General features: G+C 42.4%; 1 protein-coding gene across 2 annotated transcripts in view; it reads left to right on the forward strand.

The window, feature by feature from the left end:
* The window catches only part of thada (THADA armadillo repeat containing), a 91,802-nt gene that overhangs the window by 64,436 nt on the left and 4,962 nt on the right, over positions 1-22,404 (forward strand). For both annotated transcript variants that reach the window (XM_056394671.1, XM_056394672.1), the window contains exons 32-36: positions 5,085-5,479; positions 9,932-10,056; positions 12,361-12,433; positions 13,342-13,492; positions 13,824-13,940. In XM_056394671.1, the coding sequence (XP_056250646.1) occupies positions 5,085-5,479; positions 9,932-10,056; positions 12,361-12,433; positions 13,342-13,492; positions 13,824-13,940 (861 nt within the window). The remainder of the gene's footprint in view (positions 1-5,084; positions 5,480-9,931; positions 10,057-12,360; positions 12,434-13,341; positions 13,493-13,823; positions 13,941-22,404) is intronic.

The raw sequence follows: 22,404 nt of genomic DNA on the forward strand, positions 1-22,404 counted from the left end.
GGAGTCTAAATGCCTTTTAAAACAAATCAGACGAAAAACATTGAAAAGTCATAAAATGTGGTATTGAACTCTTTCACAACGCTGCCAGTAGTATTCATATTTTGGCACAATAAATCCGCTATCTGAGGATATTTACTAAAAATGTGTCTCATTCATTTTTCTTCCCGTCTGTGGGTAACACCGCCTGTGTCACAATTTTCTTTTTTTATTTAACAGTAATTTTGTCGGTGAAGTAGTAAAACTAAAAAACTCAAAGCTACTGCAGCTGGTAGACAAAATTGTCGTAACTGGCTGTTATTTATGTCACTGAGACACTTTAAGGATATCAAGCAACCCCCCGCCCCCACACACACACGCACACACACACACATACACACACGTATATATGTGCGGGGACAGAGCTTTTAGGGTAATTAGAGGGAGGGACCCCAGCAAATTGTAAAGCTCCATCAGCATGAGAGGGAGGTCAGCTCTCTCACACTGGCAGACCCACACAGACACACACACACACACACACAAATACACATACACATGCACATGTAGCGTCTGGGGTTTGTTTTTCACAGTTTGGGTAATGACGGTGGAAGTTGATGTGAAATCCAGCTGTGTGCTTGCGTGTGAGAGCACGTGCGAGTGTCTCGCCAAGGTTCTAGCTTGACACAGCAAAGCGTCTTTACTGCCAGCGGGCTGTGGACAGGGCTGATGGAGAACCAGAAAGCTCACTGACATACACACCTACACACAAGTCCCCATCCAACACACTTTCTTTCAGTTTCTGCGGTGCATCAGTGCAAACTCATTTACTTCATAAACCCCCAAGCATGCAGATACACCTTCATCATGTTGTTAAAATGTGTGGTGGTGTTGGACTGGACTGGTGTTTTCACTTGACAGTTTAGTTTGGATCACAAAATGTTCTCTGGACCAGCGTACTGTCCTTCATCCTCCATCCAAACCCGATTCAGTCCCTGTCTTCCCCTAAACCACCAACTGTAAGGTCGGCCCGGGTTTATTTAAACCACATGTTGTGGTAACTTTTAGTTTAAATATTTGACCTGTACTGTAAAACAGGCCATCACACATATAGCACTTGTGTTCCTCTCTCCTGCTCACACACAAACCTTCACAAAGGTTAGACAAAGTCTCATCGAGACATGTGAGCAGCAGATGACATGAATCTAGTTTTCTTAAGCTTTTATGGGGAATATTCAAAGTTCAGATTTGTCTGCGCGCTGTAGGAGCTGTGCACTTTTTGGGTTGTTATTATAGCTTCAGTGCAGAGTGGAGTTTCGTTTTGGGTGTCTACACAGGAATGCTAATAACACCGGGTTAATGTTGGTTCTTTCAAGTTTCAGGTTTCATGTAGTAAAACATTATAATTCCACAGTGGAAATCAACAGAACCACTGACCTTGATAACCGATGTTAGGAGGTGTTTATGTTTCTAATGGTTACCATTCTCAACAACTCAGTTTAGCTTGATAGCATGCTAGCATTTGTTAATTAGCACTAAACAAAATGCAGCTGAGGATAATGGGAATCTCATGTGAATTGCACGTATTTGGTCATAAACCCAAGGAGAGAAGTAGAGCTGAAATGATTTGTGAAGTAATTGATTATTTGATTGAATTAATCAGCAGCTATTTTTAAAATCGATTCATCGTTTTGCTAATTTTTCAAGCCAAAATTTCAAATATGACCTAGTTCTAACTTTTCACTTGTCATTTGGACCCAACCTGGGTTTTTCTTTGTCTGATGTGATATCACATTGAATATGTTTGGGTTCTGGACTGTTGGTAAAACAGGTCATTTCAAGATGTCACCTGGTCTTTGGGAACGTAAAATATACATTATTCACTATTTATGGACCAAATGATGAGTGGATTAATTAATTAATAACAGCAGATAAATCGATAATGAATAAAGAAAATCCTTGTCATAGCCCCAAACCAAAGTATTGATCAAATTAAATTTTTTCTGTAGGTGATGGTTCTAAATAACAAATCACAGCTGTTGCTGTCCTTAGAGTCCTGCCGCTCACATGACTAAAAATTCAAAAGTACAAGCAAGATTTCAATTTTCACCCTTAAACCTGTGTTTGGCTGTTTGTCTCTAAACCATCTCAGTACGCGAACGTGCACTAACGCTCTCCATTGACGCCTGCACCAACATTTATTAACAAACAATCAGTTCTGCTGGGTATCCTGAAATATTGAATGGTAACCACAGCTCTCTGGAGTCCGGACTCAGTCCAGGCACAGGTTTACACATGAGCAACATAAAGAGACACAAGTGTGCTAGACACAGATTTAAAAAAACACAGCTGTGGGAGAACAATAGCTGTTTATGATCAGACATGAGAAATCACACTGAAACGGCCCTCACAGGAACGCCTTTCATTTGCTTCCCTCCTCCGCACACTCTACTTTAATAAAGACCATCAGAAAAAAAACAGCTTTGCATCCTGACTAATGATGTTTTCCTCTTTCTTTCTTACTCCTTTCTAATCCTTTCTTTCCTCGTCTGGACTTTTTCTTTCCTTTTTCCAGTTATCGACTTTGCCTTTTCTTTCTTTCTCTCGTTTTTTCATTCTCTCCATCTTTCCTTTTCTTTCTCTAATGAGTGCATTTGGACTCGGTTGAAAGTATTTTTGGGGCCTCCTTGCTTCTTGATTTGCTTCCCTTTCCTGTTTGCTGTGTGTGTGTGTGTGTGTGTGTGTGTGTGTGTGTGTGTGTGTGTGTGTGTGTGTGTGTATGTTTCTTTTGTATTTGTATCTTTGTTAGAGTCAGGTATGAAGCAGGACCATAGCATTACAGTTGAATGCATCAGTCTGTGACTAGGTAATGGCAGCATGCTGTTTCTACAGCCATTTCTCTCTCTCTCACACACACACTCCATCTTTCTCTCTGTTCCACCATGACAAACAGCCGTTTTCTCTTTGACACGCTCCCATTCTCCTTCAGTCATCCTCCTCTCTCTCCTCCCTTCATCATTGGTGTCATTACTGTGCCCCTACCCCCTATTATAACCATTAGGCTATGCTTATTTGGCCCAGGACCCCCCTTTGAGGATCATGTTCCATAGTAACCTGGCCCATCTCCACGGTAACCCAGCCCATCTCTGGAGGAATGCAGCATTTCCCGCTCTTTTGTCAGGCCACATTTTGACTGGCGCTGCAGGGCCAGATTGAGTTGCACTGGGTTTCATAAGCTTTGTCTGTGAGTGAGTGTGTGTGAGTGTGTGCGTGTGTGTGTGTGTGTGTGTGTGTACGTTTATGCATGCATGTGTGTTAAACTAATTGAGTTGGCTGTCAAAGCAGGGTCTGTGCGAAGTCTTGGAGCAATACTGTAGGGAGGAGCACAGCTTTAGAATGGCATTGGGTTACTCTATAGTTGCCCTGCCTCCGGATTATACTTAAATTTCAGAGGGTGTGTGTGTGTGTGTGTGTGTGTGTGTGTGTGTGTGTGTGTGTGTGTGTGTGTGTGTGTGTTTATTTGTGTCTATCACTCCCCAAGGGTGTATGTTCACAGGTGGCTGGGTTGGCACAGCCATGGGCATTTCCAAACAGACACTGACACAGCCTTTCCTATAAAAGTCAAAATAGAAAGGAACAGAGGACACTGGCTTCTTCAGTCTGGTCTGTTGTCTGCATCTGTTCGCTTCACAAAGGACTGAATGTTTGTGTTTGTTTGTGTGTGTGTGTGTGTGTGTGTGTGTGTGTGTGTGTGTGTGTGTTGTGTGTGTGTGTGTGTGTGTGTAGCTTGTAGAGAGGTTGAGAGAAACTGAACCACTGGAAATAGCTCAATAAACAAACATCCTTATTATTTTGAATATACATGGCTAGGTATAATAGAGTCAAGATATGCTGAGACTTTATCCATAAACACTGGAAACTGGGATACTTCAGCATCAGCAGGATACATGTGACATTGCCAGCCTCATCTATCTGTCAAAGTCATTTTTCTTTTTCCAATTCAAACACAACTCTCTGTTACACACGTTAAATGCTCCAATAATGGCTTCATTCGAACGTGACACAACCATTGTGGAGAGAGCTGCACTGCTCAAACTGTATCTGGCACCTGGTGCATGAGAGCGGTGAGCGACGTGAGGGAGTGTTCTCAGCCTCCTCACACGCTGCAACAGCCATGGATTTGAAAACGTATTCAGCAGCTGAATGACTGGTTTTCTGTGCAGTTTAATTCATGATCATCATGAGTGTGAGGAGAGTTCCACTCTGCTTCTTACTCATGTTATCAACATTTTAATACATTTTCTCAACAATGTCAATGTTTTGTGGATGGAATATAGAACTATATAGAACTGTGCCTCCTATAAACAGACAGTTAAGTGACAAGATGTTAGTCAGTGACTCTTACTTATTTAACATGTGTTGCTTGTAAAGTTTTGTAACCAGCTGGCATGATTAAAAGCTGAACATCTAGAAATGATAGGATGCCTTTGTGGCTATGAACATCCCTGATTCTGCATCTCTCTCCCCTCATTTCCTGTATTGTTTTTTCTGTCATCTGTCTAAGAAAGACCTGAAAACTGAAAAAAAAATTAGAAATGTTGAAAATAGTTTTTTTCTAATGTGTTGTTACTCTTTTGCACTGCAGCACAAGGGGAAAAATGAATGAAAAGATATTTTCATAGACTGATCTGACCTTGAAACATAATGAATGAACAGCTGCCCATTCATAGCATTTCTTGGTTTCTAATAATGAATTTATTAGAATTTCAGATAAGAATTTTCTTGCTTATTAAGTTACAGATTAATATGGTTTTCTTATAAAGTAGGCCAAAATGCATGTTATCGCTGTCAAACCTTGTTCTGCTGTAGCTTCTACATGAATGTGATGGCATTGAATTCAGATATGAGCCGTGTGTTTGCAACATGGAAACTTCCAACAACCTGCCAACATGAAAAATCACATCACATTAAGGCAAACGAGAGAATCAACATAAACCAAGAGATTTTTACAGTGGGAACTAAATTCAGATTCTTTGAGTTAGTTTCAAACTTTTGTGTCTGCGTAACAATCTCAAACTAGCTTACAGCTAACACGAAGGTGTGTTTTTCAGATTCAGAAGTCGGCGAGCTCCGTCAGAAGACTCTGTCCGTCCTGATGGCATCAGACCTGGTTATCTCCGACTCTTCCTCCAACACCCTTGGGCCTGGCAGCACCCAGTACCTGCTCAGCCTGGCGCGGATGAGCCTAAGCGCCAGTGTGGAGATACCAGAGCTCTGGAGGGGCCCTCAGCTGACGACCCAGCTCTTGGGGTGTCTGCTGCAGTGCCCGCAGTACGAGGTGAGGGAGCTGGCGCTGGAGGGGGTCCTGAGGACACTGCAGGAGGAGCAGGAGGAGGAGGAGGAGGAGGAGGGAACGAAGAGAAGACCTCAGTGGCTGGATGAGACCACCCTGTCTCACCTGACCAGCCTGGCTCTTCACGAGACACACCCCCAGAGTCTGGCCAAGGTGGGACCACACACACACACATACACACACACACACACACACACACACACACACAAAAACATTATGGGATGTGCATTTGTTTGTTGTGTGTTTGTCTGAGAGCCTGTATATGTGTCTGGTTGTTTTATAGGTGCAAGTGTGTGTGTGTGCATAAGCTCCTGTTTATCGATGTAAGTAAGTCTGTGACAGGCCATAATCTCAGCATCACATGAAGAAGAACACTTCACAAAAATATGTTTTTCCTATTCATCACATTTTCACTGGACCACAGGGACATTTGCTGTAAATTGATTAAATGTCCAAATCCATCTTGCGGAGGCTTGCGTGAGAGGCTAATCGGCTGCAGGGGACACGCCAAGCACACTGGCAGTGAGCTGAGTCTCTCACTCTCTCTCTCACTTCCACACACTCATGAGAGGTTTGGTAGGCTTCCACTCTAACGAGTTTTGGAGGGGAAAATGCAGCCTATTTCCTGTTTGGGGACAGAAGGTCGTATTTCAGTGTGTTCATAAAGCACGGCCAGGCAGCCAGCAGACCTGCTCTGTCCTGCTCTGTTACTCCTGTCGTTAACACTCCTCCAGAGCCGACTCCAGTCACCACTGCTGGGACTGTGTGTGTGTGTGTGTGTGTGTGTGTGTGTGTGTGTGTGTGTGTGTGTGTGGTGTGTGTGTGTGTGTGTGTGTGTGTGTGCGCGTGTGTGCGTGTGTGCGTGTGTGCGTGTGTGCGTGTGTGTGTGTGTGTGTGTGTGTGCGCTGTAGCAGACTTTTTCTTTTTTTATGCCTGTTCACCAGGCGCTGCTTTACAGGCCAGCCGTTAATGTTTAAAGTGTCGGCCCCGTTAAGTGGAGCCTCCCCTCCGCCAAGGACACGCCAACCCAATACGGGCCGGTTGCCATAGCTCGCCCTGGACTCTACTGAAGCATTCTGGGAGAGGAGCAGGAGCAGCAGTAGGCTAAGGACATAGTGTTGGTCTGCTGTCCTGTGCATGATGGTACTTCAGAAAGTCTGAAGGAAACTAACCTGTCATCTTCAGTCCGTATTCAGATGTGTATTAGATGACTCACACAGGACACTGAGAAGAAAGATGGTAGCCTGAGTGGCCACTTAATTCTAAAATGTGCCATCCAAGGCTTTTTATAGTATATTTAGAGTTTAGGTTATGATATTTAATATTTGTTTTGACAGATATTCAATGCTCTTATCATTGACACAAGATGTTTGATATTAAATGGTGACCGTGTGTGGGTTTCTGCTACCGTTGGCCACTGTCAAGCTTTTCCATTTGCAGGCAAGATGCAGGTGACAGTGATGTGGTGGCGGCGGGAGGTTTTACCACTTGAAATTTTAAGCAATTTTTTCAACAATAGATTCTCAATTTCAAAAGAGAGATTCTCATTTCTAGCTGATGGCTGTAGATCTTGCCGCCTGAATTGACAACTGGCAGTTTTAATCGGCGACAGCTAGCTAATTATTTAAGCAAATGTTAGCTCCATGTGTTGCTTTAAAACACTGTATCTGAATTACTTTTTAATGTTTCCATCTGACTCTTTTTGAAACTTAAAAGATGCACTTAGTGGCTATACACATGATATTAGGGTTGTACAGTTAAGCGAAATATAATTGAAAGCGCTATATGCCCAAGTGCAATATCCAAATCACAGGAGCTGCGATTTTTTTTGATAAAGGTCAAATGTGTCACATTGTTGTGCATTGCTGTGATGTGGTGCTACAGAGACGCCCCGGCTTACAAATCATATTCTGCAGATGGAAAGGAACATGTTTGTTTGGTACAAGACCAAACAAAAATCACATCACCATTTTTTTAATGTTTCAGTGAAAATGAAATCCTACAAAACGACCATTCCAACTAAAATCGCAGTTGCAATATCTACCAAAATAATCGCATGATTTTTTTTTTTTTGTTGCATATGATGCAGCCCTACATGATATTGAGCTAAAATTGACCGCTAGCTAATCCTTAAGACAACATATGTGGGCAATGAGGCGGACCCGTGTTATCAAAGCTTAACAAATTTAAAGTCTGTTTAGACAAATTCCAAAATTAATTTCCGTTTCTTCAAAGGTTCGAGTTTATGTTCTGCTGAAAGAAATACAAATAGTCATGATTTTGTTTTGTGAGTCAGCTCTTGTCAGTGTAGTTTGCCATGATTCGATTCACATGCATCATTTTTAAGCCAAAAGAGAAAGCAGGAGGCCAGTAGAAGAGATTGCGGGACGGTATTTTGAGTCTATAGAGTGACAGTGAAAAAGATTTTACTTTAGGCAGTTTGGGGATTCCTTATGCTTTTGTCGTGTGGTGAAATTTCATCCAGCAGCCTTTCTTCTTGATCAAAATCTCTTCCATGCTTTGACATGGGCAGACACCAGTGAAAAGCAGCAGCACCTTGAGGCTGTCAAGGTGAAAAGGAAAGAAAGAATAAGTGTTCGACAGCACTGTAATGCAAGCTAGGTAGAGTGTAACCTTTGCATGTGTTAACATTAGTGTGCGTCTGTTCATGCAGGGTGGGTGTCACTGTTTATTTGCATGTTACAGCCATGAAAGTCTGTACACGTCTACTCCTGAGTTGGCATGTTATCCTGTGTCTGTGTATATTTGAGTATGAGGGCAGTCGAGTGTGTTGCAGGACACCAGCTCATTAAAGCAGGTTTTAAAAGTCAGAAGCAGCAGAGATGGTGAGACCAGCTGCCCTGGAGCTAGCAGTTAAATGCCTGGCAGACAGACGGGTGGACAAATGGGGAAAAACGTGGGCAATAGGTGGGAATTTAACTGATATAATTCTCTCAACTCTGTAAAATAGAAAGAAAAAAAGAATTTCAGTTTTGCAGTAAAGAGAGAGAAATGAAAATGAATGACACTGGCTCGGCCTTAGTGGCCCAATGATTGATTCACTCTCCTTGGAGTTGAAAAGTTTGAAAAGAGCCAATGGACTGCAGATATTTTGTGGATGCATTTGAACATTTCCAACAGTATGAAAAATTGCCAAAATTAGCACTGAGTGTACACTATGCACTATTGTCAGAATTATTAACCACACGCTCTGCAGCTGGTGCATTTGCTTAAAGCTGCATTAATGGATTTTATTGGCCACTTGGGGGCAGCGGAACATTCACATGATATCACATTATTAAGTTGTTACATTTTCTAGCGAACAGTGGTCTATTTACACATCAGCAGACACAGAACAACAACAGCTTTCATCAAGTCTTGTTTCTGCCCAGCTGACAAATGTAAGGCCAATGTGCTGCCACAGCTGGAAATGAGTTTGTTGACAGTTATGTTTGTCGGCAACAACCAAAACAAAGAGCTGAAAGAGCGCTGCAGAGTTCATAGATAATTCTCTGTGGGTTTGTCACTATAAAAATCCCTTTTTACATTACACAGACTTTAATGATCCGTTGCAAAATTTAAAAAATGAGGGCAACTTTAACATTCTCTAAATATGACTTATAAAAACGTGTCGGTTTAAGTCCAATGTTCCGTTGTTTCTTAAACCTCATGAGGATTCATTTTGGATCGACTGAACTATCAGACCAGTCAGGGGAAGTCAGAACAACAAACACATTAGCTAAGGAGCTCTACCTTGCTACCTTGTCTTTTTACTGCTCACATACACAAATATACAGTCACACGCACACAGATGTTTACACACAGACACTGCATACACCCGCTCGCCCTGGTCTCCACCCACACACAGATCCTGTAAAGCAAGCTTTATTTTAAAGCTCAAATAACAGGCTGGTGCCTTGAAAGAAATAATAATCATTGAGATATGCAGGAGGAATGTCAACATGTGTTCTCGGCTGGATGTGTGTTTTTAACGGGGGTCTCACATGGTGGAAAACAAGTCTTTTCCTTTTCTGACTCAATCAGCTGCCTCCCTCTCTAGAGGAGTGACCGGGGAAAGAAAACAGCATGGGAAGGATGGAGAGGACGGGGAAGCAGCGAGGGGTTACTGACAAAGAAAATCAAGTGTAGGAGGTTAAACCTGAGTGAAGCAGGACAAGGACCCGCTGATGGAAATTTTAATATCCCTTCAACCACACGCTTCTTCTTGTGCATTTGTGTTCTCATCTGCATCCATATACATGCATATAAGTGTGTGTGTGTGTGTGTGTGTGTGTGTGTGTGTGTGTGTGTGTGTGTGTGTGTGTGTGTGTGTGTGTGTGTGTGTGTGTGTGTGTGTGTGTTTGAGAGAGAGAAAGCGAGGCAGCTGTGTACCCGTGGTTAGGGTGTGCGTAGGGAGGATCTGACCGGTGTGGTAAAAATACCCTCGGGGCAACTTGCCAGGCGTACTGCAGAGAGGACACCAAAGCTGTGTTGATGGATGGCCCTGAGCAACTTCCCCCACCAGTAGCCGTGTGTGTGTGTGTGAGAGAGAGATGGAGGTGAACAGGAGTGACTATATCAGTGTGTTGTATCCTCTCCTCTCAGGTCCTTCAGGTGCTGTGCGTGATGAGCTCCAGTGGTGAACTCCTATGGAGGGATGGTGCTAAGATGTTGTCCCAGGAGGAGGTCCTTCTGCACCTCCTCACTCTGGCTCAGAACTCTGTTCACAGGTCAGAGAACACACACATATACACATCATGTACAAATCTTATTTGACATCATCCTGGAGTTATCTCAGTGTAATTCTTTGTTTCCTTTGGGTCAAAAGATGAAGTTGTATGTTGCCTGAAGTCGTATCAGTACAGTAGATTAGGCCTCAAGTAATCATGCAAATAATACTTCAGGATTTTTGTATCAAATCATCACAAAAAGTGTTCTACAACCATTAAACCGATGCTCAGTCTGATTGATTTTTCATAGTTTAAATCATAATTTCCAGCTCTGCCAAAAGCTATTGTAAAGCTGTGTAAAGTGTTTTGCAGTGAACTTTATTTTGAAAAATGTGGTATTTAAAATACTTTCGATTTTCAGACATCTATCAGGATACCTCATAAGTCATTCATTCCTTTACCCAGCGTCTACAGCCATGCTAGCATCTCAGTAAGGCTGCACTTAGACATAGCCTTGAGTTAAATGCTGATGTTGCCATGGTAAGAGGCTCACAATGACAATATTTTAGTTCACCATAGCCGCATGCTAACAATTTGCTAATATGTATTAAACACAAAGTGCAGCCGAGGCTGATGGGAATATCAATAGTTTTGTAGGAACATGTCACAAGCCAAATTATTGGACAAAGTAGAAAAAATCGTATTGACCAGATGAGAAGCTGGATGAGAAGTGAAGAGATCAACGTTATTACAATTCATCCTTGGGGAGAGACGACATGAATGTCTGTACCAGATGTCATGGCAATCAATCCTCTGGTTGTTGAGATTTTCAGTCTGGACCAGACATCGTCATCCCCAGAGCCACACCACTAACATGGCTAAAAATAACAAATGTATTCTAATGCTAGACATTTTTGCAATTATGTTAATGCATGTGGTTTTGTTCTGGAAACTTCTACACCAACTTCAGCTCAACACTTCAGCTCTGAGCTGAAGGATCATGTCAGTACCTGTTGTAACTTTAATTCATTTCAAGGTAACTGCAGGAAAAGGGAGGCAAATGTGTTACTCCAAACCGTCCTGAAAGCCTGCTGTCAAAACAATCCCTAAGCAATCCCAGAGCAGCTTTTATCTGTGATGGATGGAAGAGACATGAATGTTCTACAGGGCAAGATGCAACCACATACTCCCCCTCCTCCTTTATTTCCCACTTATTTTTTCTGGCTCCCTCTGCTTGTGAAAGAGCCCTCACGCTGCTGGGGCAGGCTGGCTGTCAGGCCTTCATTCAGAGCCAGAGTCCATGGAGGAGGGACATGCAGGTTCACTGGCTGCACCTTAACACCGCACCTGGGTACCTGACGTGCACTCGCACCTTTCTTTATGGGTGTTTATGTAGTGGCTGATGTGTCATCGCAGTATTTACTGAACCAGAACTGTCCACCAGGTAGTTTTTAAAAGTAAGTACACAGAGAGGTGTGTGTGGATGAAAGCTGATATTTCTGCTCTCAAAGGCCGTCATCAGAACATGATTCCTCCATTACATTATTCTCAAGTATCAGGGTCGAGCCATTACTTTAGTGAGAGCTTACAGGTCCATGAGTCATAGGGCCCCTCTTACCTCAAACTGATTTGGCACATACTGTTCCAGTGTTTGTGTGTGCGTACACACTGTAAGCCCTCTGACATGAATTGACAGGCACACACACCTTCCTTGACAAGCCACTGCTGTACTTTTCTCACCCCAACAAGAGAATACAGGCTTGAATAAGGATTGGATTACAAAGGCTTTTAGCCCTGTAAAGCCTTTTCCTGGCCACAATCTCTGGACCCGGGGATCCACTTTCCCTTTGGAGTCGCCCCAGGGTTATGATTAGAGCCAGGGAGCGATGAGATTGGGTTGCTGGCTGCCCTTGTCTGCCATGTGATTGAATGGCACTGAGGCTATTGTGATCCATAATGTAGTGGTGAGTACCAGCACACTTCTTTTGTGGATTGTAAGTCAATACAGTTGAGTGTGTGCGTGTGTGTGTGCGTGTGCGTGTGCGTGTGTGTGTGTGTGTGTGTGTGTGGTTGACCACACTGGATTGTAATGTGTGCATAATGACCTGAGGAGCACATTCACACCATCAGACCTTCTCACTGCACTGATGTGGCAACTTAAAGGACGGTTTCACCCAACTAGCAAAACAATATTTACTCATAATTTCTGTGAATCTCCAGTGTATTGGATGAAGAGTGAAGCTGAGATCCCTTAAGATGAAAATAGTCATGTTTATACAAATCCCTACTTTGCCTGAAAGGGATTTACAGTCTGTACCAAGGATGAACATTTGGATGCTGAAGGTGTTTGATTTTGTGTTTCAGTGTGGAGCTCCACTGTGCCACCCTGACCCTGGCCTCTCAGCTGGTGGTTCAGCTGGTGAGCTCTGACCCACAGGTAAAGACTGATTAACCTGTAACGTTTAAAACATTTCAGGGGAGTGTTTTCCTGGCACAGGCAAATCAAAAAAAGACAGTCAAGGGAACAGACCTTTTTCACAGTACACGCACTTTGACTTTAAAACACAGGTGCCACTAATAACGCAGCTAATTACATTGAATTGCAATGATTTCTGAAACAGAGCTGTTACCACTGTTATTAGTTCCACCTGTGCTTCTCCTGCTGTGACAAGTCAAAATGTTTGCTATGAAAGAGGTCAATGAATCTGACAAAGAAACAAGATATTAACGAAATACTAACAAGGTGAAGAACATTCATGTGAGCAAGATTTATTCAGAAAGAAAAGAGACATGTAAGACAGATTGACTGACTGATTTTTGACAGAGAAATTCTTGTAGTTTTGGCAAAATTAGCATTTTTTTTATCCGTATAGAAAATAATGAAAAACATGCAGTTGAAGTTTTTAATAATAATGTTATTTCAGTAAACTGGGCTCTTTTTGTGACTGGTTTGTTACTGGTCTGGAGGTGTGACATTTCTTTCAGGGCAGCCTCTTACTTGTTGATCCATGTGTAGGTTTGCATCTCTATTATCACTGTTGATTATAGGTTTTCTATTTCAAAGATCAGTTTAACTGGTGAAATAAAAACCTTCAAGTAAACATCAAAGTCTAACAACCATCTTAGCGGTCGTGTAGTGGTCATAAGGATTAATAAAAACTGACTAAATGGTTTATGGAGGTTTTTGTTTTACACATATAAAGAGTTTAATCTGATGCGATGAATAACAGTGGAACACAGATCATTGCGTTAAACTGCAATATCATTCTTTTATATATGATTTTGTGTAAATCTGCTATATTGTGATACATCAATATAAAAATATGTTGTGATATTAATTTCTAGGGTGCAAGTGCAATGTCTGGCTTAGCTCAGTGGGGAGCACTGGTGAGCTCATGCTGCAGCGAGGAGCAGCCAGTGGAGATGAAGCTGATGGCCGCCAACGTGTTGGTCAACTGTGCTGACACCGTGCTGACCAGCCCTGATCTACCACTAGGTTAGTCTCAGTTATGGTAAAAAAGTATTTACCTCTGGCGCGGTTAAGATACTTTGATGTGAACAGAAACATGTTCACGTTAAATTTGTGTTGTTAAAGATAAAGTGAAAATCATTTTCTGAACAGTTTTGTGCATCGGAAACACAGGACTCAAGTCAGACCATTCTGACTAAAGAATCTTGTGTGTGTGTGTGTGTGTGTGTGTGTGTGTGTGTGTGTGTGTGTGTGTGTGTGTGTGTGTGTGTGTGTGTGTGTGTTGTGTGTGTGTGTGTGTGTGTGTGTGTGTGTGTGTGTGTGTGTGTGTGTGTGTGTGTTTCTGTCTCTGTCTCAGGTCTGTATACTACAGTTTCTCTATGGGGGAGTCTGTTCACGTTGCTGCAGGATGAAGACCACGAAGTCCGAAATTCAGCCTCTGACTTCATCTCTAATGTACCAGCACCTCTGCTCAGTAAGGCTACACACACACATACACACACACACACACACACAATAACAAATAACTATGCCCTTGCAGACTAACGAATATAGCATACCTGGTTAACTCATGGTAACACACATGTTGTACATGTTTGCTCACTTGGGATTTTCATGCGCACTCACTCAGACATGAACACATACCAAAGCAGTGTAAGACAGCAGTGTTAATGCATACCCACTGATATATCCACACACACTAATATGTATAAACAGACGCACCCTAACATAAAAAAACACCACAAACACACACTGATGTTAAAACCGGTTGATGACATCATTTCATGCTATGGGTGGTGGAGCATTCCTGGAACGAAGGGCGCTAATTGTAGTTTGGCAGTGAGGGAGTGAAAAGTGTGTGTGTGTGTGGTTCCGTGTCATTGTCTCTGGAATGTCTGAGGTCGGTTTTCTGAATAATTATATTTTGCCCGGCCCTACCGAGTGAATTTGCTCACAAATACCCCAGGTGTACACACACACACACACACACACACACGTGCCAATGACAGGTTTATTCACGTGGAAGGGCCCTCGCAATTCTCCCCATCACACACACATAGGACTGACAGCTGACATCTCTCAAGTGTCCCTCACAAACAGCCATGGTGCAACTTCCTGTCATCAAAACACTCACTTCCTCTATTTTCCCAGCTTTACTCCAGGAACCACCCTTATTGTGTCTGTCACCACTGATGGTATCTCAAAACATAACACAAGAAGGCAAAGCATCTCCTCAAAAGTCCCAGAAACTGGGGAGGGGGCAGGGGGGCACATTTTTATTGTAGTAACTGTCCAAGAGACAAAAAATCCAAACTTTTCCTTTAATGGCAGAAGGTGTTTCGTGATGTGAAGGCCCAGGAAGTGCATTTAATATTCCTTAAATGTTTTCATACCAGGATTTTATCCAAAAGAGTGTGTGTGTAGGGGGGCGGGGGTGTGGGTGGGTGTGTGTGTGTGGGTGTGGGTGTGGGTGTGGGTGTGGGTGAATGTGTTCTATATGTGTTTATGTACATACAGCCAGTCAGGTTCAGATAAGCTGTCAGCTGCAAATCAGATAGGAGCTCAACAACATGACTAAGATGGAGAGGTTTTCTCTACAACAGGAAGAGAACACAATAGGCATAATTACAGACTGGGTGTCTTTGTGTGTGTCTATGTATGTATGTGTGTGTGTGTGTGTGTGTGTGTGTGTGTGTGTGTGTGTGTGTGTGTAAAAAAGAGTGTGCTACCCTCCTTTGTCCCTCGATATTCACTTCTCATTTGGAGATTCCAGTTTTTCTGTGTGTGTGTGTGTGTACGTGTGTGTGGGAGGCAGAGAGTATGTTACTTACCGTAAACCGTCCTACATTTCCTCCTGGACACACGTCTCCACTGTGGGAAACGAGCTTGAGTGTTTGTCTCATTTCTTTTGTGTGACCTTTCACTCTCTTAGCCAAGCCACTCAAAACCTACTCTCGCCTCCAAAACGACCATGAAAATTGCACTGAATTCTTGGTTTATTTTAACACATGTCGTACACACTGCAGGAATGTGCGCACAACACAGAAAGAAGAAATGAGGCGGTAAATTGGTGATCTTGTATCAAATGAATGAGTGACTTGGCCAGAAAAGTTGAGTTCCTCATGTAAATGAAAAACAACAGAAAAACCCAAGAGAAATCAAATTCCACTGACTATAAAAAAAAAAATCAAACCAAAACCTTCAATTGGAAAAATATGTCATCTTTCTACTTTTAAAGCTCAAACTCAAGTGATGTTCTAAACTTAAATACACAACAGAGAGCCTGGAAGACATTTTTTGCTAAATTTAATGAAGTCATCCTGTCTTCAAGAAAGCAGTCACTGCTGTCTCCAGGAGAGTTTTTCTAAGTGTGTGAGTGTGTGTCAGTGTGTTAAATGTGTCTTGGACTGGATGTTTGTGTGTTTGTATTTGTGAGTCCACTTTAATCTGTGTTTAATGCGTGTATGTTTGTATGAATATGCAGCAGGTCTTACTGGTCATACCGGCTTAGCAAAATGAGTCTGAGCATCTTCCAAATGTTTGGGTCTAGAGGTTTGGTGACACAGTGACCGGGCCTTCAGTCCACCTCCACACTGCGATGGATACATTCACGGCAGACATGTTGACTTGTCATAACAGGAAAAGCACACCTCTTACTAAGAACGTTAACGATGACTCCGTTGTGTTCAAGTGACCCAGTGGCAATGTGGCAGCGTTCACAATGCCACAACCCTGAGACTGCAGCTATTGATTGGATTAGTAACACCTATAGTCTATTCACACTGAAAGGCCACAAACAAGAGATAATCTGCTCCTCTTCCTCCTCTTTTGTTCAGCATTTTGGGAAATGCACTTACTCACTTTCCATCTGAGTCAGAGAAGAGGATCAAGTTGCTGTTAGGTGTGTTTTTGAACTGTGTAGGGAGCCGGGCTGCTACTTATTTTGTTTCTTCACTATGGCTGAATTTAGATATGGATTTCAAATTTTATGTGATTTAGAGATGTCAGGAACTTTGAGTGTGTGAGTTCTTGCCCACTATTGCAGACACCTGGTGTTGGGATGCCTGTGGCTCGGTGACCTGCATAATATCTGTGGTCAGCAGGGTTACCCCCCCCCCCCGGTGTCAGAGTGCCAAGGAGATAGAAATGGAGTCATACAGTATGCTGTTCCACACCACAGATATACAGAGCAATGCTGTGCTGGTGGGAAAAACAACATTACAGTGTGTTTGTGCGTATGTATGCGTGCAGGTCACTGTGAATGTGTGTGCAAGCAAGCCAGCCAGTCTGCTGGGGTGGGGGGGGGGGTTGTGTGTGTTTGTGTGCGTGTGTTTTATGACCTGCCGTTGTGGAGTCAAGTATCTGAGGTGTGAGCTGCTTTAGATGCAGGCAACTACTCCTGGCCCTTTGATATGGAGGACAGCCGTAGATGTGAGAACAGAGACGAGTTCTGCGACACACACAGACTCAAACAAACACACAAAAGGACAAAATGCAAAACAACAACCCTTTTAGAAAGAAAAAATTTAAATCTAAAATGTCATTTGAATATTTAAACTCACTGTTTTGTTGGTGATTACATTGTATATGTTGCTGGACAGTATAGATGTAGACATATTGACTGTATGGTATATGTACCCACTTTATCTTATTACCAATTAAAAGAAGTTTGATATTTTGGGATTTTGCCTTGTAGCTTTCTTTCCGCTGCAAGCCTGGCTTCGTCCAGTGTTTTCAATCTTCTCATCTAATGATCAGCAAGACGGTAAATAAGCGTTCTCCCAAAAATGTTGAATTATTCCTTTAAAAATGTTGGCGAGAGCTCTGAAATCAGTTTATTGAGCATTCAGTGGGTTTTTGATTATTTGGTGTCACTGGTAAAACATTAAATAACAGATCATCTTTCATCATTACACAAGAGTAGGACAGAACTTGCCTTTAATAAAGTGTGTGAACACTGTGCAAATGTCTTGTTTCATTTTAGTAGTGAAACAAGACACTCTGTCAGATGTGTTCTTATATTTTAGACCAGTTATAATACAGATAAACCTGCTAAATGCACGTGGGAGAGAAATTTGTTCAGATTCACATCAGGTTACTGAAGCTTCTTCTTCCCAAAGCTGTGAACCACAGTGGAGCCATTGTCCTGGACAGGAAGAGCAAATCTAATTTAACACCCCCACACCCCCTCCACCCCCCACCAGCATCACCACCACCACCCAAATACCTCCAGTCTAATTGGGTCTGAAATCAAACTCCACTCACCCTCGCTGGACCTCCAGCACTGTGACAGACTCAGGGCAGGAACAGAGGGATCACTTTATATATAGAGCACAGAGGGATTTGGATCGGACGACAGTGTATGAGAAGGCAGTGATTAGAAATCTGACTGGGGAGAGAAAAGGCAAGAGAAACAGAACCGCACAGTGATCCTTTCAGTACGTTCAATAAAAAGATGAACCAATATCAAATGTCCGGTATTAGGTTCCCCGCTATCACTCTCTGACAGTTAAATTTATATCGCTCACATGTCTGTATGCTAAATATGAAGCTACAGACAGCAGTTGGTTAGCATAGCTTAGCACGCAAGCCTTCAGATATTTCGATAAGTCAATTTCATAATACAGAAGATCAGAAAATATATTAACATTAATGTATTGTTCTTTGAGCAGCGCATTGATTTGCTCATCCTTCCTTGCCTCCTCGGGATGAACAGGGTGCGCTGTGAGAGCATGGTGGGCTCACTGGTCAGTCACAATATGTAATCAACTCAGCGCAATTATAAAAGCAAAAGTAACGCCCCATGAATAACTAAGAGACAAGATACTGTTTTTTCTTCTTTAAATTAGCAGAAGTGGATGTTGACATGTCCCAAATGCACTCGTGCTTTAGACCATGTGCTTTGGACTGTTGAAACGGAGCCCAAAGTGTTAACTATCTTAAGAAATGCTGGTAGGTGGATTTAAATACCTTCTGACAGAGCCAGGCTAGCTGTTTAGTTTCCTGTCTTTGTGCCAAGCTAAGCTAACAGGCTGCTAGCAGTAACACCACATTTACCATACAGGTGTGAGAGTAGTATCGAACTTCTCACCTAACTTTCCACTAGAAAGCATATTTCCCAAAATGCTGGACTATTTCTTTAAATGATGCAAACTTTCCATGAATTAATAAATATTGAATTGTCCTTCTGCCTGTTTTACCCTCCATTCTGAAGTAGTGTTGAACTCTCTTTTGAAGTGCAGCAGTGGACTCACAAACTCTGCTGACGTGCCCACATTTTCCAGGTCGTTCTCAGTGAACCATTATCAGCCCGCTCGCCTGGAGTAACCTACTTTGCTTACTGTAAAGCCAACAAACGCACACAGAATGAGCCATTCATGTGTCCTTTCCCCCCGGTTTATTCATTTACAGTGGATAACGCAGCTGAATGGACGTGAACAACCTGACAGAGCTGAAGGACACTCATTAAACAGACCTTGTCCTATTTTAGCACAATACTCACTCATCCATTAAAGCTGGGTTTGTTAGTTTATGATGCATGAATGAGACTTTGAAAATAGTCACATGTCACTCATTTGAGTAGAAATGTACAAAATACATAGAAACAGGAGAGTTACTCAACATTCGATTTGCAGCTCTAACTTTTACTTAATAAATAAATAAAGCTGTTATTTCACTCTCCAGTGAAATCACACAAACAGAGATGATGTTTTCGCTGCGTTCACCTTCTTTAACTCAAGCATTGTGGGGAATGAGATTTTAATGATTTGGTGGTTAGTGTGAAATGAAGTCACATGTCTGCAGTAATGACTTCTGTCTGCAGGCTTTTTGCTGAAGAAGTGTGTGTACAGTGTGTTCTCTGGCTACTCGACTGAGATGTGTTTTGAAGATAAAATAGGAATGCACAGTATCTCTGCAGCAGCTATCTTACTAATCTGTGTCAGACTGAGGCTGCCTCATTGTGCATCCTCTGTTATTGTGAAACAGGTGTAATCAGACCTACATCTGATAGTAGTTTTAGGTCATTTGAATGTTCAGTCTAACCTTTGTGGAGAATCAGTAAAGTTTGCTTCATCAGGATCGGTCAGAAAACATAGGAATATCATAGAAGTAGAACAAGGAGGTTTCATTCATGTTCTTGTTTTTCAGTCATACTCCCCTTTCAGACATGTACCTCATTACATAATGGCTGAATAAGCCTGAGTTACTTTTACCTCATAGTAATGATGACAATATTACCAGGTCAGGCCAAATGATGCATTAAAAAAAACTTGTACAACCACAGTCAGAACCAGACCAGCTATTGTCCTCCTTTTAAGTCCCAACTAACTATCGCATCATACAAAAAGTTGTTTGTGTTATTTAGCCTGTCTGCACTGATATAAATCAGGGAGACAAAATACTGCAGGTCTGTTTCATTTGACTTCATTAGTTTCAGCTACTTTACTATCCAATAAGTGATGGCATTCATGAGATGGTCATTCATTAAGGATTCAATGGCAAAAAAAAAAAAAAACTTTTTATATTCATCTGTGATGCAGAGAGAGAACAGAAAACTCTTCTTCTTTAATATTATAACTTTCAGCTCTGCACTGTTGTTCAGCAGTGCTGTCGCTTCCTCTCCAACACCAGCTGCCAAATATGCGAGCATGTTGTCTCACTGTAAATGTCCTGTCATGTCTGCTGTAAGGAACATTTACACAACGGAGTCAATCTGCATGACAAAAGGACATTACTTTCAAAAAGGCTCTCCACCCACATGAAGTTGAGTCCTGAGGAAGTTCAGTCTGTGAAAACAGTCGTATCAGTCAGAACGTTCCAAAGTTTAAAAATACAACCCTGGTGATGTCTGGGGTGTTGAAATAAAGAAGCTATTGAGAAAAGGGCTGTGAACTCAAACCACCAGAGCTCATGCAACGTCATCAATTATTTGTAAATCATCTTTCATCTGTGTCTCGACTGAAGGGACTTTAGGTGACGGCGGTGTTTTCTTGATAGAGAGAGACAGGAGACTGTGTCGGCTCCCTGCTGAGGCGGCCATTGACTTGTATGTGATCTTTTGACTGAGCCAGCCACACACTGGGCTCTATGATAAATGCTGCTACAATAAGATCAAACTACATGTACCAGCATATTCCCAGACCATTATTTTTATGTTAACGCTCACTATTCACCTAGTTTTGTACTGTTATTGTCATGTAAATGTTTCCATGTGATGATGATGTTATTGTTGCTCTTGGCCTCCAGAGGAAGTCAGGGCTGTGAAGTGTTTCTTTCACACCTCTCTCTATATTTCACACCTGTGCTTCCTGGCGTTTCCACTGTAGCATCTGTAGCCTACGCTGTGTGTGTATCAAGTGTGAGAAAGAGAGTGTTTCTGTGAGCTTGAGCGAAGATGTTGTGGGTGTTTTCTGATGATTGGGTGAAAATCTTGTCTTTGTCTTGTCTTTGTCAACCTTCAGTTATTTTGCAACTGAGAGTTCTTGTTTTCATTTGGCAACAAGTCACTTTTGATCTTAATAAGATAAATTCTGAGAAACCCCAATGCTCAGTTTACCACCTCATCTGATTACAGATTAAATAGGATGGGGCAGGTGTAGCTGAGGGACTTGTGTGGTGGTCCGGTGGCAGTTCATGGCAGCCTGGGTGTAGTCAGTTAAGGTGGGTGGGGAGGGGGCTCTTAAGCCAAATCCCGTAGATGTGGGTGGCTGAGCAGAGGAATGCACTCCCACTAGAGTGGATATGATGACACCAGGGAGTGGTGGAGTGGAGGGCAGGAAGTTTTTGCGATTTCGCTCATTTCACTGTCCTGACAGCCCCCCTGAAACCCCCCACCCAAACATCCACCCTTGACAGACAGACAGACAAGACTAAAGTATGAAAAAGAAAAATATATATATATATAAATAAGAAAAAATGGAGGCTAAAGTTAGACCTATAGTTAAACTGTGTGCAATGGTGGTAATATACTATACTGAATAAAGAGATGCATATATATAGAGCAAACGTTTAGATTAATCTGATACTCAGATCCAGGGGAGCAGTCAGTCAGAGGAGTCTCCTCTCCTGTCAAAGAGGAGAATCATTGTACAGAGTGATGGCAGCCTGCAGGAGTAACTTCCTGTAGCCGTCTTTTGTCACAGTGGATGAAGCTCAAAGAGTCTGTTGCTGAAGGTGCTCCGCTGTAGGTTGTGGACGGGATGCAATGATGTTCAACAGTTAGTGCAACATCCATCTCTCCACAACCAGCTCCAGAGAAGAACCCAGCACAGAGCCGATCACTTTGTTCAGGTTGTTGGAGTCACTGGCTCTGATGCTGCTGCCCCCAGCAGACCTCAGCAGGAACATTTTACTGGCCACTACAGACTGGTAAAAGTTCTGCAACATCTTGCTGCACACATTAAAGGCCCTTTAGATTATCATCCCCCTCCTCCCCCTCCTCAATGGGACATCTGACACCCCCCCAGCTGCATAGGCTCAGTACGGATTTACTGAACAGCGAAGTCAGCCTCTTCACTCACTCTTAATTCAACTCAGTGACTTTAATGACACGACTGTTGATCAGACACCATGCGGCTGCAGCAGTGCGCCAAATGTGAATGTTCAGAAACCAGAAGTCAGAACCAGTTTAATGTAATTTAAGTTAATGTAATCAACATGTTTTCATTAGTAAACATGAACACACACCATATTCCTGTTGACACTAAAAACTAATGTGAAGGAATAGACTACTAAACTACAGTAGATGAGCTATACTATATAGAATGAGATAAGCTAGGTTGAAACGAGGAAGGAAATGAATTGACACTATAAAAAGATTGGATTGCTTTTCTCTTATTGTGAGCATTTTAACCCTTGTTTTAAAGATTGTGAGCATGCTGCCATGTTAGCATTAGCATTTAGCTGAAAGCAAGCAAGCACGGCTGCACACTTGTTTT

The sequence above is a fragment of the Seriola aureovittata genome, chromosome 14, assembly GCF_021018895.1.
Source record: "Seriola aureovittata isolate HTS-2021-v1 ecotype China chromosome 14, ASM2101889v1, whole genome shotgun sequence".
Lineage (NCBI taxonomy): Eukaryota > Metazoa > Chordata > Actinopteri > Carangiformes > Carangidae > Seriola > Seriola aureovittata.